This window comes from Xyrauchen texanus, chromosome 39 (genome assembly GCF_025860055.1).
Source record: "Xyrauchen texanus isolate HMW12.3.18 chromosome 39, RBS_HiC_50CHRs, whole genome shotgun sequence".
NCBI classification, from domain to species: domain Eukaryota; kingdom Metazoa; phylum Chordata; class Actinopteri; order Cypriniformes; family Catostomidae; genus Xyrauchen; species Xyrauchen texanus.
Window position 1 is genome coordinate 11,616,316 of NC_068314.1, and position 18,059 is coordinate 11,634,374.

The 18,059-nt window shown below is 37.7% G+C and overlaps 1 protein-coding gene across 8 annotated transcripts in view; it reads left to right on the top strand.

The window, feature by feature from the left end:
* znf740a (zinc finger protein 740a) overlaps nt 1–18,059 on the top strand; it is a 72,947-nt gene that overhangs the window by 20,046 nt on the left and 34,842 nt on the right. For 6 of the 8 annotated variants that reach the window (XM_052111003.1, XM_052111006.1, XM_052111008.1 and 3 more), the window contains exons 4-9: nt 477–623; nt 8,854–8,977; nt 9,155–9,238; nt 11,117–11,200; nt 12,503–12,586; nt 15,290–15,373. In XM_052111003.1, coding sequence (XP_051966963.1) covers nt 477–623; nt 8,854–8,977; nt 9,155–9,238; nt 11,117–11,200; nt 12,503–12,586; nt 15,290–15,373 — 607 coding nt within the window. The remainder of the gene's footprint in view (nt 1–476; nt 624–8,853; nt 8,978–9,154; nt 9,239–11,116; nt 11,201–12,502; nt 12,587–15,289; nt 15,374–18,059) is intronic. The other 2 variants (XM_052111004.1, XM_052111010.1) reach the window with 2 other exon arrangements.

Sequence of the window (18,059 nt, forward strand, 5' to 3'; positions counted from 1 at the left end):
ATTCAGTGATTTTACATACAGTAATAACTCGTAAATTGACCATTTTTATTTGTGGGTGAACTATTCTTTTAATTCTTTTGCTAATCGTATTGTTGGGCCTTTGCAGTTTATAGTAATATTTAATAAGTTGCAATGTTTGACTTAAGGACATTTTTGTTTACTTTAGTGCCATTAACAATATTGGTACTGTGCTGGGTTGCTGCTTGGTCCTGAAGCAAAACCATGTGAGATACACTGCCAATAATGATTGTAAAATAGTCATCCAATGTGTATGCCAGATAGTCATCCAGAATATAGCCATCATACAGTACATTTAACTTAATGATTATTGGTACACAATAAACTTCTGTGTGTCTCATTCTGTTGGTTTGCAGAATGTAAACATTTATTTCCTTGTATTTTGTGGTGTTATATGAAAATTGATCAGCGTTTGTGTCTAGTAAAGGTTTGTAATGAGTATGTTTGTGTGTGTGTAGCTTCTGCGGAAGGAGGGTGATTTTCCAGCCCCGCGACTGCTGGAAGAGAAGGAAATGAGAACCAACGAGGACATGCATCTGAAGAAAAAGAACCGGAAGTCAGGAACACCTTGCAAAGTGAGAGAGCAGGACGGGCAAGCAGGGAAGGTCAGTGTGTAAAGGGAGGTGGGGAGTGTCTGACACAGTCGTGCTAAGGGATTATCAGTCGACCACATATCTTGCGACGTTTGTCTGAAAATATTTGCTTTTTGATATTTCCTCTGTTAGTTGGTCTTGTTTGAGTTAACATGTCTGCAATCTTGTAAAAATATTCATGAAACATTAGTGTTTGGGTGTCCAAACGGCCTGTTACTGTGAGTGTGTTTGTGTTGTGGGGGAGGAGATGGCTTGTTTTGGTCCGGGGGGAAGGGTAGGTGGGCTGTAAAAGGAAAGATGGGGGAGTTCGCAGTAGCAAAATAACTGCTTTTGTTTTCACACAGGCAGTATACATGTGGTTTAAAGGGCTGTGGTGTTATAATAGAGTTAATCTGCTTTGTGAAGAGTTGTCTTTTGAAATTGATAGTGCTTTTCCCTTGTGGGTGTCTGTAAACTAGATTTGTAATTGCCCAAATGGACATAACAGTAGAGGTAATATTGTAAAATAATAATATTAATAGTAATATTGTAGTAGTAATAGTAATATTGCAACATTATCTGTATTTAGATTTACAACTGCGGGAGGGGCTTAAACCAGAAGTGCCTGAACTAAATTAAATGCCCATTTTTAAATGTTACTCTATTAAACGTATAGTTTCTATGAATAAAATATGCCTTGTATATATATGCCTATTCATAATATAACCTAATAATAATAATAATAATTATGACCAGCCGTTCTCCATATTTGAGGACAGAGGGTTCAGAAATCGGATACATTTCCTCGATACAGAGTAGGAAGTACTTTCCGATGTCGCATTGCCCGAGTTGTTTAATCTTGTGTCATGTCACACACGCAGCCTGTTATCTGTCAACATTTGGGTACACAAATCCGGGAGAGGGGAAGTGGGGTGCTGGATGGCAGAGGCAGGCTAAATACTATAGAAATTGTGCCGTTGTGATTTAATGTGCTGAGTAACGTAATTTTCCCCACCGTGTCCGATATTAAAATCAGTGCGACACACATTGCAAAAGGCGTGGGCATTGTCGGTATGGCTTCGGGATATGAAATTCAATTCTTCCATCCAGCTGTTCCAGCTGAGTCTTCCTCTCCCATCTACCAGTGATGCTTGATTTAACATCCCGCGTCTACTACCTGCGCAGATATCAACAGCGCAAATGGGTTGTAGGTTGCCAGATTGTGGTCATAAATGATTTGAAATTTGTATGATGTGTCGATTGTGTGAGTAGGATGCGTTTCATTCAAGATCTGGCAACTGGACCACCTTGGAATAATATATTGTTGTGATTATTCATATAACGTGGGTTGGGCCATATAAATTACGGGAGTTTTTTGGGAGAAATGACAAAACGGGAGACTCCTGGGAAAAACGGGAGTGTTGACAGATATGGTTACAAGCCGTTCCGGAAGCAGTGCTCAGTTTTACAACTGATATTTGTACATCTAACGTAAGTTGAGCGTATTGGACACTTCAGTTTTTCAGATCTTTGGAATTGTTTTGTTAGATGAGTAATAAAGAAAAAAAGGTCCATTTATAAAAATAGTGGGAAATGACATCTGTTATATAAAGCAACTCATTTGCAGTTAATTGTTATTTCTACCTCTTTCCAGTCAGAGAGCACTTTATTTTGAGAGTTGTGTAAGTGAGAGAAGATCCTGTAACTTAGTGCAGTTTGGGGGAAATTGTAATGTTTAATAATTTATTTTATTCTGAAAATAAAATTTAGCATTGAAGAAAGGTAGATTTTGTTTGTATATGTGGTCAATAATAGTTCTTAGAAAGACAATCGGAATCAGAAAAAATCTGTATTGGCAGGTCACACTTGCAAAAAATCGGACATCGGCCAAGAAAATTGCAATCGGTGCATCTCTAATTAATATCTGCTGAAATAAATATTCATTTATATTTGTGCATGGACAACAATGTTATTCTGGCGGCACAAGGTGTCAAGCAATTGTTAAATGTAAAGCACAAACTTTGCAGAAAAAAAATCCTTAAAGCAAGATACATTTATTTGAGAAGCAACATATATGATATTTAGACTTGCTTTAAGAGAATGTATCTTAAATATACAGTAAGTGTATTTTGTATATAAGTGTATTTTTTACTTGGTTATACTTCTGTGAGTGCAGTAAAGACAAAATATACTTATATTCAAGATCTATTCCCTGAAAGAAAGTATAAATATCTTATATGCTGCTTCTCAGGTGACTGCATCTTTTTTTGTTGTTTTTTTTTTTTTTAAGAGGATTTTAGATATTCTAAAATATTTTTAATTTTTTATTTTATATTCAACATTCTCAGATAACAATTTTTCTTCTGCAGTATAGTTGCTAAAAGAAATTGTTACATTGTTTATATTGGAATGTACACATATTTATATTGGAAAACAAGCCAAAACAAATAAAAAACATTTTGGTTCAGTGTATAATTGGGGAAGACTTCGTCTCTCGCCTTTCTAATTGGTAACCTTTTTTGCATTCAAAATAAAATTCAAATAAACGAGACCGCGTCGATGACGTATGCCGACAAATGCGACCTCTGGAGGACGAATCCTTCCAAAGAGAGACATCCTTGTGTGCATCATCGATTGCATTTTCAATCTCTCCATCTTAGGGACATTCACACAACTCATAGAAGAGGCGCTGACTGTACAGAAAAATGCCAGTTTCGGAGTTTGTAGTTAGTTACATGACCTGTTTCATTATTATTTGAACTTTAATAAAGCTATAACGCATTAACTATAACTGCATTAAAGATGTTACGTCGGGGTGTTTCCATTAACGACTCTCGACACGCAAGTATTGCACTTATTCCACAACGAGAGTGCTTCTGTATTTACTTTGCATTTTTTTATTATAATTCCCTCATACATTGCAATCTACATCACCTGAAGCTGTGAAAGTTTAGAGTGAGAGCTGCAGTGCTGCTCTCATCATTAGAGTTTAAAGTGATCTCATGTTACATTAAATGTCTATTCGGCAATGGAAATTTTTGTCTAAAATGTTTTATTTTAACATCGACTAATCATTTCAGTTCTAGTGCACACTCAACGGAGAATTTCGAGCAGTTTTGGGCACATCTCTACATAATAGTATCCTGATGTATTCCTTTCATCATGTATTTTAGCTTTAAATGTTGCAGATTATGTACATAAAACTGATAGTTAAAATGCTTCTAGCTGCTTTTGTGTGTTACGTTCAGGAGCGTTTTTGGTTATTAGCAAAAATTAATAATTATCGAAGATATATGTTTGTGGTTAGAATGAGAGCGAGAGAATAAAGTTGCGGCACCGAAGCTGGTTTCGTAATTGTGGGAGAGAAAGCAGCTGTTAGTTTATCGCTCAGAGCCATGGTGAACGGCTCGTAAACCATCCCGCGGTCTTTGGTTCTTTAGTGAGTGTGCCGATCTCAACCGTGATGGCAGAAATACACAACAGTCCAACGTGGTTGGACTAAAATACAGCAAATCTCCTTTGTGTTAACAGTACGTTACAGTAATACCATAAGTATTATTTGCAGCAATGGGTGGACTCTGTGGTCCTTAAACTGTACAAGCAATAACCTTGATACACAAGAATAACACACTATAATATTCCATCTCTGCCCAGATGTAAACCTCTTAAATTGCATGAGATTGCAGGTTGAATGTATGTTCATCTGTCCTTTATCTCCAACTCGGTTCCTCGAGGCTCGGGTGATGACGGGAGGCCGCTTCCTTGCTCTGTCGGTGGGCAGTATGGCTGCTGATACTCTCTCCTTCGGATCTGTGTTCGGTGGAACACAGAGTAATCTCAGCTCGTCCAGCGAGATGGAGATTGTATGGCCACAGTTTCAAGTCGTACGTTACTTCCTTGTGCAACAAGGCTACACCTGAGAGCATTGATGAGCTGCATCTATGCACGGCACGCAATGTCTCTGGAAGCAATGCCCAGATTAAGTATTTCTGCTCCTGATGACATCATGGTTGAGGGGCGTTCTGTTGTGCACCTCATCCAATAGGAGTTGAGAGTTAGATCCTTTGGAATTTCACACATAGATGTCAAATGAGCAAGGCTTCATGTTATTTGTAGTCTGTTTTGGAGTCCATTTGTTTGATTTTGGCACTGTTGTTACAGTAAGGTTTTATGACTGTGTGTAGGCCTCAGTCAGGCTTTATAACTGTGCTGGCCTGCCTTTGTTTTATCTCTGAATACATGAGGCCCAACACTGCTGTTCAGGATTAAGGAGTCATCTGATGACTACAAGTCCATGCAATATCAATTAAATAGTCCCTTAAGCCAAGCGTACACTACACAACTCAAGGTCTGAGAAACTAAATTCAAATTAATATGACTTTATTTTAGTTGAGGTAAAAACAAGATATCAGTGACCGCATGAAAATGTTTTCGAACTCATCATAGGCCGTTTGTCCATTTTGGCCTACATCATCAAGAGGCACTCACGGCAAAGTTTTATTCATAGAATTTTGAGAAATCAAACCGTTTTTCCAAAATGGATGTGAGGGTATATCTCCGTAATGCTTTATCGTATTCATACTAAACTTATTATTTGTCACAGGCCCCAGGACTCGAAGGTGCCTGCTGAGTTTTGTAACAGTGCCACCTAGTGTTCACGAAATAAGAAAAGAAAATATTTGTTTATAACTTCTGAGTTGAGGCTATATCTCCCCAACGTTTTGAGGAATTGGGACAAAACTTGTTACGTGTCATCACCATTAGGCCCTAATGTTACGCGTGGTGTTTTGGCACACTGCCCCCTACTGGTCAGGAGATGGAATAATGGATATTTTGGCTTATAACTCTTGAATGCTTTCCTGCATGATAACCATCATGCCAAGATTCTACCGGAGCAGTTTCAGAACAGCGCCACATACTAGACAAAAATTCTAAGAAGTAGATATTTTTTTCAATAAATAGATTTTTTTTATGATTGAAAGTTTACTTTTTCTAACTCCTCGTATACTGTTCATCAGACTCTGACCAAAAACACGTCAAAGCTTCTTTTGCTGCCCATGGTGCAGATAATTGGCTTGACCCTGGTAACCCAGCTATATTATTCAAATTGGGAAAAAAAAGTAAGACAAAACAAGTCTGGGTCAAAATGACCTTAACACAACATAAGGGTTAATTTAGCTGTGATATGCCATAGTTACATTTACAGTGCATTTAACATGCATTGAACTGATTTTGGTTATCCCTTTTGTGCAGTATGCAATAAAGTAACTGTAGCATAGGGCTGGGTGATATGTAAAAATTATATCGTTAACCCTCCTGCTGGTGAATAGTTTTGCTTTATTGATTTTGCTTTAAAAAATTTATTTGTTTATTAAAACACAAAAACATAAAAGACATTTCTAAATTCAAATTGCACTTTAAGCTAAATGAAAATGCAATTAAAATAGCAAAGTGATTAAAAAATCGTATTTAACCACCTCCCCAAATCCAAGCATTTGCCAGCACGGAAGTGTCCGTCAACAACAGGTGGAAAATTACTAATAACCTACAGATTAAGAACTAAAGATGTAATATTGTAAAAATAATAATAAAGCTTAATAAATTCCCTTCTGCTCCCAAAATAAAGCTGCCAAATCTGTGTTCTTATCGAATTTGTTTGTATTGCGTTTTGGTAATACAGTTAATGCTGCGTAAATAAAATAAAATAGAACTCAATTTTAGGTTCAAGGTGAACGTGTCTTGTATTATTTAATCACTTTCGTTTTTGTTTCTTTAATACAAAGATAAATATTGCTGAACCTGCAGAGTTGCATTCACAATACATGTTAACTGCAAACTTGTCAGTGGAAATAAAGCAAACTAAACTCACAGCACCTCCTGAGATGATCGGAGATCATTTGCAGCATTCTCATAGGTGACATTATTCTTGCAATTTTCAGATGAATGGAACAGAAAAAAATTGTGAACTCTTTACATGCGCTTGTTACACGAGATTCCACAAGACCGACTCATGCTGCACGCCTCTGAACAAACAGTGAATCAGACACAAGCATTGACAGATTTTCTTTTGTTTGTTCTTAAAAATATTATAGTGTGTGTTTCTTCAAGCATGTGTCTTTTGTGAATAATAGCATTTCTTGTCATGTGTCACTCTGAGACTTCTTAGAGGTCACCCGCCTGTTGCGGCTAGATGAGCAAAATTACCCATGCATGAAATTGCCTACATTTGGACGAGGTGCTTGCAAACTGGATTCAGCCTCTTCACATGCGGCAGGTGCTAATCTCCCACTCTGGCCACTGTTGAATATATTTGGTGACTTCCCAGACCCATTTCACGATATTGTCCATCATCGGCTGTCAACTGAGTGTCTCAATTGGCATTAAGATCTTTGTAAGATATCGTTGATATCTGATAACATGGTCCAGCCCAACTGTAGCACTTTGCAGTTCAAATTGACCCGGCTTGTTAAATTGCAGTTCAGCTTTCACAATTTGCACTGGGCTGGATGACAGGATGATTTAAAAGAATATCGACGATATATGACAAATATGGACTCACATTGACTGACGATGTTCAACAATATTTGGAAATGCCAACACCTTGGATCTGGGAAGGCGGCAAAAATATTGAACAGTAGTCCAGGGTTTAATATTGGCACCTACGAGTCGCGACCCGCCAAGTACGGGTTGTCTATATCATGTGTAGTATTTTGCTCATCTGTCCGCCACTGCGGTGGGTGACCTGCAAGTGGTCTTGGAGTTACACATGACATGGCATTGGGGCAGGGGGGTTGATGATGTAATCAGATATTGTGTTTTTTTTAATAAAAATATTATGAACATATTTCTTGCATATTGCCCAGCCCTAAACTGTGTGTGTGTGGGTCATGTTTTGGGTATGTGAACCAGGTACACCCAACAATCCTAATCCTACCCCTAATAAAATCTTAGCAATTACGATAGGGTTTCTAGCCTTCAGGCTTGAACCCCTAATAATAATAATAATAATAATAATAATATAAATCCTAGCAAAACAATTGGTTTCTAGCCCTTCGGGCTCGAACACCTTATACAAATCCTAGTAAAAACAATAGGTTTCTAGCCCTTCGGGCTTGAACCCCTAATAAGTTTGCAATGAATACCCTTTTGCTTCAGAAAGCTTAATTTTCCCATTATTACTCCATGGATTCCAGATTATAACTGAGAGATGCAGGTCAGCAGACTTGCGAGTCACTAGATAAAACTGAGAGAAAATACATTTCCTTGACCTAGAGAAGCCTATTCTATTGCGATAAACAGAAGATAAAGTTGCTGTGCCTGTGACATTATGAGCTGCAAAAGAGTTTTTCTCACGGGAACTTTAAGTTGAAATCATGAGAAAACAACTTTTGTTATGTCGAGATTATGAGAAAATTAAGTTTTGATCAATAGAATACAAGACAGAAAAAAGTGATAAACCATGGACAAAATGGGCTTCCATACTCAAGAGTTCCTAGTTAAGAGTATTTGCTTAAAACCGTTTCACAAAACTGCTAAGAACAAGTTTTACTAAGGAAATCTTAATGTAAGAGTAAGATGGAGTCGACCTCATTGCTATGGATGATGTAACATTTTATGAGCTTGCTCTCTTAATTCGCCCAAAGTGATTGCTAGACAGAGAAGCGCAATTTGCCAGCAAATTCTTCAGATAGATAGATGATAGATGGAGTATTTTCATGGCCTGTGACCTCTGCTACATTTGTTAATTATCCATTTGGAATTATTAGAGTTTTTGACATGTAAATATTGTTCACATCACTCGTAATGCAAGTTGGGATCTCAAAATTATATGTAAATTTCAAGTTCACAAATTGTTGCTGGAAAAGTACTTGAAAGTCCTTAATTTTCATTTAATGATCCCTGTATGAACCCTGATTACATTCATTAAACTAGAGATCATACAGCTATAAAATGAAAAGAGTTTTAGCCAGTTGAGGTTCTTAAATCATAAGTACAAAGTAAAATAATAAAAACGCCTCAATAAACAGTTCTTTGTTAACATAGTGTTGCAAGCTTTAAAATATTCCCAGATTGTAGTGGTATTTGATGTGGCATTTTGTGGCTATGAAGCAGCATTTGCAGCTCAGACTCTAGATAGATGGCCCACTACGGAATGGAAAAGAACAGAATGAAACTGACTGTTATATGTATGACTAAACAGTCTATGTTGTCAGATTTATTAGAATCGAACAATTAATATATTTTGTTTTATTTTTCCTTGTAGGCGATTGTGGATGAAAATGGAAATTGTCCACTTTCAAAAGTACAGAAGAACTTCATTTGTGATCACTGTTACGGAGCCTTCAGGAGTGGGTACCACCTAAAGAGACACATTCTCATCCATACTGGTACGAATAGTACAGACTTATGCACTCTTAAGCGAGGGGTATCAAAAAAACAAGGAAGCATGCCATTGATATAGTTTTTGTACAGTACAGGGTACATAAATTGCTAATTACTTTATTTAGCATCAATTGTTTGTGTTCTGTAGGTTTTACACCCATGTGTCTCTCTCTTTCACACAGGGGAAAAACCATTTGCTTGTGCTGTATGTGACATGAGATTTATACAGCGTTATCACTTGGAACGACACAGCCTCACTCACACTGGTACGACTGGTTCCTCTCTTCAACTGTAATCTGACTTTAAAAAGTAACTGTTATATGCAGAATTGGTCATTTGATGGATTACTGCTACATTTTCCTAAATAGAGCTGTTCAGGTTGTAGTCCAAAAACCTTGAGGAGAATTAGCATTTTTGAGCCATGGGTAAAATAAGGTCTGTTGTAAACATATACTTGGACATTTTGTTCTACAACTTAAATTACTCAAGGTCATACCCCAAAAGGGAATTTTGAAGTATCAAGTGTTTTCCTTTTTTTTTATATGTTGCTAACAAGTTGTTGGATAAGAACTACAACAGTTTCTGTTTCGTCAGGCAAGTTCACTCACATGCTTATTGTACACTATTTGTCTGACTAATTTATGTAGTAGAACAAAACATCCAAGTAATGTTTTAAACAGAAAACAATTTGCTCATAAATGGAAAAACCCCTTCATAAAAACCCATAGGAAATTCCTGAGGGAACCAATGGCAAATTAACCTTCCGGGTTTGTCTACAAATTGGTGTCACTGTTAAACAGCTCTTGGCAGTAACAGAATGGGGGACAGGGAGGGAATGTATTTTTTTAAATTGTTTTGTGTTCCCTCGCAAAAGTAACAAGTCCCCTCAAAATAGTTTTGCCAAAACCATGGTAATAAAAAACATTTTCATGGTAACTATGCTTTTAATACGAATACCATTGGTCAACTATGCTTTTATTGTTGTAAAAATCGGATAAGGGTATTTGTGATAAAATATTACTATAGTAAGACTAATTGTACTGAATCTGTTCTGCAATATTACTTCAATAAAACTATGGTTAATTGTATCCAAACCATGGTTTCCACCAAATAGCCATGGCTACTACAGTCATGGTTTCTACAATATTACTATAATAAATCCATGGTCAGTTGAGTCCAAACCATTGTTTCTGCCACAAAACCATTGCTACTATAGTCCGTATTATACAGTATTACTATAGCAATTATTACTATTGCGAGTAAACCGAAAACGTATTGCAAGGTAATGCAAAACTGTTGCTATGGAACTCAAAACTATTTCAGATTATACATTTATAAATTTACTCCCTGTCCTCTATAGCCCAAAGTATACTTAGGTCAGTTCGTGCACAGGACGCATGTCGCAGATCTCGTCATCAGCAGAGTGCTCGAGAACTGAAAGCACGCGGCCCGATTTGTCTAACAGTTCGTCTTTGAACGCACAGAATGAGCATGGATTTATTTGCTTGAATAAGTGGCAAAACTCACATTTGAGCCGTTGCTGTCACAAAGAAATGGTGAGGAGACGTAATCACCCGTCGATAACAGGAGACGAAGGTAAAAATAGATGTGGATGTGCATGTCAATGCGCATGTGTATATTGGTCAGGAGATACCTGCATTAGTATAACTCGAGTCTGAAGAAAAATAAAGATATCTTTTTGGGTCTTAACTCCTGAAGAGAAATTGTCCGGTGTATACGCACACCATCAAATGGAGTATAATTTGACTGGCTTGCGTTGGACAGTATGCAGACAGTTGAGCGTTCGTGTCAAAATCTAAGTATACTTTGGGCTTAAGGGGCTCTGTAGTAACTGCTTGCTGCTATTAGGTTAAGCTTGTTTGATAAGGTCAATTTTATTGGAGAAGTAATTACTTAAATTAGTTTTAAATGACTGCAGCCCAAAGCTAAATTTCATAAACACAACCTTGACTGAGCACTTTTCTTTATCTTCTGAAGGCAGCATTGAAGCTGTCATGTACTGTATCTTAGAGCAACATTACCCATGTGGGGTGTTGGAAGTGTAACAATTGAATGTGTGCATTTTTGAGCAGGGTTTTGATTCTGTGTAGACAATCATTAAATATGCCACTCTGTGCATTTAGGGGTGAAGCCGTATGCTTGTTCCATGTGTGACATGCGGTTTTTCCAACGTTACCACTTGGAGAGGCACAGCCTCACTCACACTGGTATGTGGCATTACATTGGACATGAACATGAGTAGTTTAATCTCAAAAATAATCTGTCAGTATTTATGAACCTGTATGTTCCTCTTTTGATAAGTATAATGGCAAAGTTTCATTTAAAAGTTTTTTGTAATCATTATTTACTCTAGTCTAAAATAAAGCAACACACAGGCTTGCACTCAAAAACTTTTTGAGGTTTTTGGCAAGGTACGCAATATAATTTGTATCGTTACTTTTTCTAAATAGAATTCTTGATATATAAAAATACCGTAGGAATTCATATTATCCTTTTATTTATATAAACCCCAAGTTGGATACTCTATTTTACAGGTCATAGTGTCTGCACAGAACAAAACCTTGTGTATTTTATTTTTTCTTAAGGCCTGTTCACACCGAGCACAATGCCACTAAGGCCCTGTTCAGACCTGGCATTAACATCCGTTTCAGGTGATCCGATCCGAGTGCGTGGACCCCACTAAATACAGGTGTGAACGGGGTCCAAAATGTTTTGAGATTGGATCACTAAAACCACATCGGGAGGTGGTCATATTTGGCCATATTCCAGTTGTAGTGTGAATTGCAAAGGCATCTGACAACACAAACAAAACACAAACGTATTAATTTAGCCAGTCCAATAAGTGTGTGTTCTTTAACAATGAACGTGGACTCTGCTGAATATAGAAAACAAAAAATGGCAAATACACTTGTTCAGTATCCATCTTCCTGTCTGCTCAACAAACAGTGACTTTTTTTTTGTGATAACAGTTTTGTGTGCGGTAGACAACTACATCGAGGCTGGTGGTTTCTTGATCCTGGTGGTCACTGAATCTCATCAAAGACAGGGAAAACCAAGCAGCAGTCTGTCACCACTGCCCACTTGACTGAATTACCCGAGACAGATGTTAATACCAGTTCTGAAAAGGGCCTAATATTTTTGAAGGATTTTCAGCACCAAAGCTCTTTACAGCCAATGTCGGATTTTCGTTATCCTGTGATTTTTTTTTTTTTTAGAGATACATTTTTCCATTTTAAAATCATGTTTTTTGTGACCACATTTATGAGCTGGTGTGAAGGGGCCTTTAGGCTTTATTTGAAAAATGTCAGGATAACTTTATCTAGGTTGTAGCTTGTGTAAATTTTGCACTTATTGTTAATAGTCTGCTTATGGCCACATTCCAGTTATTGTGTGAACGGTAACTGCGTCCAGATGCAGGTTCTTGTTGACAAAGCTTGTGGCACATGTCATGATATTTTGTAGAATAATGATTTGTGGGCAGCTTATTTTTATTTTCTCTACATATTTAGGGGTCAAACCGTATGCTTGCACCATGTGTGAAATGCGTTTTTTCCAAAGATACCACCTTCAGCGACACAGCCTCATTCATACGGGTATGATTTATCTCTTACCCACTAAACTTGAGCAGCTGCATTGCTTTTGTGTTGGTCAATTGAATTGAACCATGCAATATAATGCTTTTAATACTTTAAAATTCTGCAACTTTCTGCTTTTGCTGAGCAAATCTCACACTTGTAGCTTTTTTGCCATGCACATGAGCTTGTGTCTGTTGCTTTGTTAGCATGTCCTCAGCATGGCTTCTGCTCTCATGGTTCATATTTTCTTCATCACCTGTATATTTGGTAGGGACTTTACTTTTCTACTCTTCTAAGAGCTAAAATATCCATGAAGAATATACAATATCATTGTGGTTGACTGCTGGGCAGTACTATAAATATTTTTTTATTGACAGTGCTACATGTCAACAGCACTCGCTGTCAATACAGTTCTTGAGTGTTGAATTGTGTGGAAAGGGTCCAGAGTCAAGCTCTGACTCCTTTTTATTTATATATTTTTTAAATCTGACTTGTCCATGGTTGGCAAACATAGTTCTTGTTACGGTTTCACATCAAATTCAGGTAGCTTCTGATCAAATCCCATGTTTTTGGATTTGGACATAGACACAACTGGTTGATATTTTCACTAGTTGCTGCATTTTTCAATCTTTGTTTCCTTTTTTCCACTTTGTTGACTTTACAAGTTCAGTCTATCCATTTTTTTTGTTTGTTCTTTTGTGGCTTTTAGTCCATGGCTGTTAACTTAGTCTTTATGCTATTGTACTCCTAAAAGTTGATAAGTATTATCCTTTTAATAGGTACACTTACTAAAAATGGTCTTTCTCTAACCAGATAGAAATACTAAAAACATTGATGTGATTATCTTGCACTCACAGGTGTATCCAGATTTGTTCAATCAAATCCTCTGTAGTATCTGACTAGGAATAGCCTGTAGAGAATCCTGGTTCATGGCTGTAATGTAAACAATAGCCCTTTGATATGTCTTGCCCCTACCTCTTGTTCCAATAGGAAATGCATCATTTACATCTACATTTAGTCATTTAGCAGATGCTTTTATCCAAAGTGACTTGCAAATGAAGAACCTAGCAAGCAATTTGTTATACCAAAGTCAACAATATCTGCAATAGTAGTAGTATAGAAGCTAGCACAGAAGAAAGAGACAGACCACTAGGTGCTGCTCGTTCAATGACCACATAGAGCATGTGGCAATGTAGACCTGGAAAAGTGAATTGAAGAGGGTGCTGTTCGATTTGGTTGTCTTAAGTCAAAGCCTTGAATTTGAGGTGGGCAGTTTCTGGTAGTCAGTGGAGTGAAATTAAAAGTGGTAGACATGTGCTCTTTTTGGTTGATTGAAGACCAGACACACTACTGCATTCTGGACCTTCTGCAGCTGCTTAATTATACTAGAAGATCATCACAGTAGCCCAGTTTTGAAATGACCAGAGCTTGGACCAGGAGCTGCACAGCATATTCAGAGAGGAAAGGTCTGATTTTCCTGTTGTTGTAAAGTTCGAACCTACAAGACAGGGCAGTTGATGAGATGTTGGCAGGTAAATTAAACTGGTCATTAACCACCACTCCCAGGTTCCAGGCTGTCCTGTTTGACTTTAGTTTAGGTTGTGGTCAACAGACGGGTTGGCTGGGATCATGAGGAATTTTGTCTTGGCAAGGTTGAGCAGTGTTTTGCAAAAGCCCATGTGCCTTTTATGATTGGTTTGAGTTCTTGGCAAGGTTGAGCTGAATGTGGCATTCCTTTCTGGCCAAGATCTTCGAGAGGCAGGCAGAGTATGAGCTGAGACAGTGGGGTTGTCAGGCTGGAATGACAGGTAAAGCTGCATATCATCTGTGTAGCAGTGGTAGGAAAACTCATGTGCCTTTAAGATTAGTCCAAGTGAAGTAGTGTAGATAGAGAAAAGTAAGGGTCCAAGCAAGCAGTGATTCCTGAGGAACACCAGTGGTTGGCTAGTGTGACTTTGACACCTCTTCTGTCCAGGTGGCATTGAAGGGACTGCCTGTGAGGTATGACTCAAACCATCCAAACCCAGTTCCTTTTATGCCCAGTTTGGAGAGGGTGGTTCACTCTGTTGAAAGCAGAAAACTGGTCAAGGTGGATGAATTTGGATGACAGCTCTGAGATTAGTGCAGAGGTCACAAAATGTCTCCAACAACCAGGGGCTAGAGAGTGGCACGGGCTGGCCTGAAGATAGCAGACATTAAGGCAAGAAGTTAATGTTGAGCCGAAAGCATTTGCACATGGAATTAGAAGTAGTTTAAGAAAAAGAATGGGTGCACACGAGGTCTGTCTCTTTAGTGCTAATCACTAAATAACATTATTTAAATTAGCAACTCATATTCTAATTGAGTGAAGTGTCGAAACTCCAGTAGAATTGCTAAAAACTAGCCAGTAATAGACAAAGCTTACCATAATATTCAGTGTGGAGTCAACACAAAATTGAAAACTTTGCTTGTCAAACCATTTAATAGGACCGTTGAGAACCACTCTCAGTAGCTGATAGCTATAATGAGCACACATGGCTTGTGATTAAATGCACTGTTAAGCTCTGTAAACATCTTTCACATGCTTTTCATTTGCTTGCAATCTGTTGCACTCATGTCTTACAGTAAAAATGCATGCCATATCTGTCAACCTGACATGCTCTCTATACTGCCAAAATGTGTTGTGTGTATATACATAGTTTAGAGATTTAATCTTACTTATAATTTGCTCTGTCTATTTAGGGGTGAAGCCGTATGCTTGCTCTATGTGTGACAGGCGTTTTTTCCAACGTTACCACCTGCAGAGACACAGCCTCACTCATACGGGTATGAGCCGTCTCTTCTGACTCCACGCAGTGTTGCATTTGACTACTCAGATGCACTGCTTAGCACTGTTGCCAACTTGTCAGTGTTTAGTCAATTTGATTTTTTTTAAATATATTTTGTTTGTCTCCGATTCAAATAAGTTTTTATTATTATTATTGTTTCCATTGCAATAGAAACACTTTTTTTCTACATGTTTGAAACATTGTCTATACACTTTTACAATTGCCCACCCAATTTTCAGCCGTCTTGGTTCCAGAAGAATTTTTACCGTTCATTTCCTTATATAGGGATTGTAGCCACTCATAGCAGAATAACAAAGCATAATTCAATGTTTGTATTAAGTTAAACATAATACATGTCCATTATTATGTAAATGTAATAAATGTTCATTATGTAATAATGTTAATAAGTTAATGATTATGAAATCTCCAAAAACATTTAAAAAAAAAATTTAATAGCCTAAAGGCAGTCGCACACCTGATGACAAGCGCCATCAAACACTGGACAGAAATCGATGCGGTTCAGGTGGCATACTGTACACACAAAAGCAATCAAGGTTTTTAGCTTCAAGAATGAACAACGCTAGAGTAAATCTATGTCCTTTTGATAATGATTTGGGTTGAATTTAATTTAATTATGTAAGTTGCGCTCCGTGGCATGGCAGAAATTTGAGCAGCCTCTGGAGTCGTAGCTGGGCGCAACTGACAGACACCAAACGATGCCGGCAGTGTGCGTTCCTTCATAGAAAACAATTGTTTCCAATTTTAGAACGCGCCATGTCGTCCGCCAATCACTTCTGGTGTGTGACCCCCCTTAATTGTATCATTTGTAATAATTAAAAACAAAATAAAATTATAGAATCCTTTTTAAAGGCATAAAAACATTGGTGTTTCTTTACTTAAGTACATCTTAAACTAGCTATGGAATACACTGAATTGAAATATTATAATCAACCTTTGCTATTTTGAAAGCTCTACAACTGCACATAATATGATGTTTTAAATGTTTTTTTTTTTCAATGTTTAGTCATTTTAAATCAGATAATTGCAGCATGCTCAAACAGTTGGGATAGTTGAGTGTTTACCACTGTGAAACATCACCTTTTTTCTAATAACTCTTATTAAGCATTTGGGCACTGAAGACACAAGTTTAAGTTTAGAAAGTGGAATTTTCCCCCATTCATCCATTATGTACAGTACTGTGCAAAAGGTTTAGGCACTTGCATAGTGAGGAGCACCAATTCTCCTAGGTACACCTGGATACAGTTTTTCTTTGTTGTTGGCAGATAGGATGCTTAAAGCTTCTTGGAGGATTTGCCACAGTTCAATTCACAGTCTCAATTGCTTCTCTCTTCTTGTAATACCAGACTGACTCAATATTCAGTGGGGGGCTCTGTGGGGACCATGCCATCTGTTGCACGGCTCCCTGTTCTTCTATTCTATTTGCAAAATAAATGTTTGGGAGTCTAAAATGTATATTTCTTATTGAGACACTGAAGCTGAAAATATAAATAACCATGTTATTATTGATTATAAATAACCATACAAATGTTTTTGTGAAGCATCCTATGTGCCTAATATTTTGCTCCGTACCATAGCTGCACAATTGTACAGGGTCTTCATTGCTGGATGTTGTGCTTAATAATGCGCCACCCATTCGCAATTGGAGACTGGTCAGGGCTGCAGGCAGGCCAGTCTAGCACCCACACACTCTACTTGCACAGTAATGCACATGTAATCTGGCAGTATGTGGTTTGAAGTTGTCCTACTGGAAAATGCAGGGACTTCCCATGAAAACTGCTTGATGGCAGTATATGTGGCTCCAAAATGTTTACATTTCTGTCTGCATTCATGGTGTTCTCTCAGATGTGCGAGTTACCCATGCCATGGGCACTGACACACCCCTGGCTCATACAGACACTGGCTTTTGGATCTGACGCTAATAACAGCTTGGATCGTCCTTTTCCTCTTTGGAAATGGCTACTTTCCGTCTAAGATGAGACCGAGCCGAGAGAAGTCAGCAGCACTTCAGGACAGTGTTGATGGAGGGCTTCTGCTTTGCATAGTAATGTCTTAACTTGCATCTGTGGATGCAGCAGCGAGTGGTGTTGACTAACAAAGGTTTACTAAAGTAATCCCAAACCCATGTTCATAATATCCATTACAGATGAATGATGGTTTTTAAGACGGTGACGTCTGAAGGATCAGAGATCACATGCATTCAGAAGTGGTTTTCGTCTTGCCCTTTATGCACAGAGATGTGAAATGCCCAAAATCCTGCCAATTTTACATTTGTGGAACATTGTTCTCAAATTGCTAGATTATTTGCTGAAGCATCTGTTGGTAAATTGACAAGTCTTGAACAATCCTTGCTCTAGGAATAGGCTGTTTTTGGAGGATCCTTATAAATCAGTATAGCAGACACAATCATTATAGCTCAAACAGTACTATGACACAATTGCCTCACCTGTTTAACATATCCTGTTTCACATCGCTTTATTTCAACTCATCAAATTGTTATTTGTCTTAAATTCCCTGTCTCAACTTTATTGGAGTGTCTTGCAATCATCTGACTACATGAAAAATTAAAGAAAAAACAGCCATATTATGTGTAGTTGTGGTACTTTCAATATAGCAAATGGTGAATATAATACAAAAATTACTTTAGTTTTTATTTGCATTTTTCA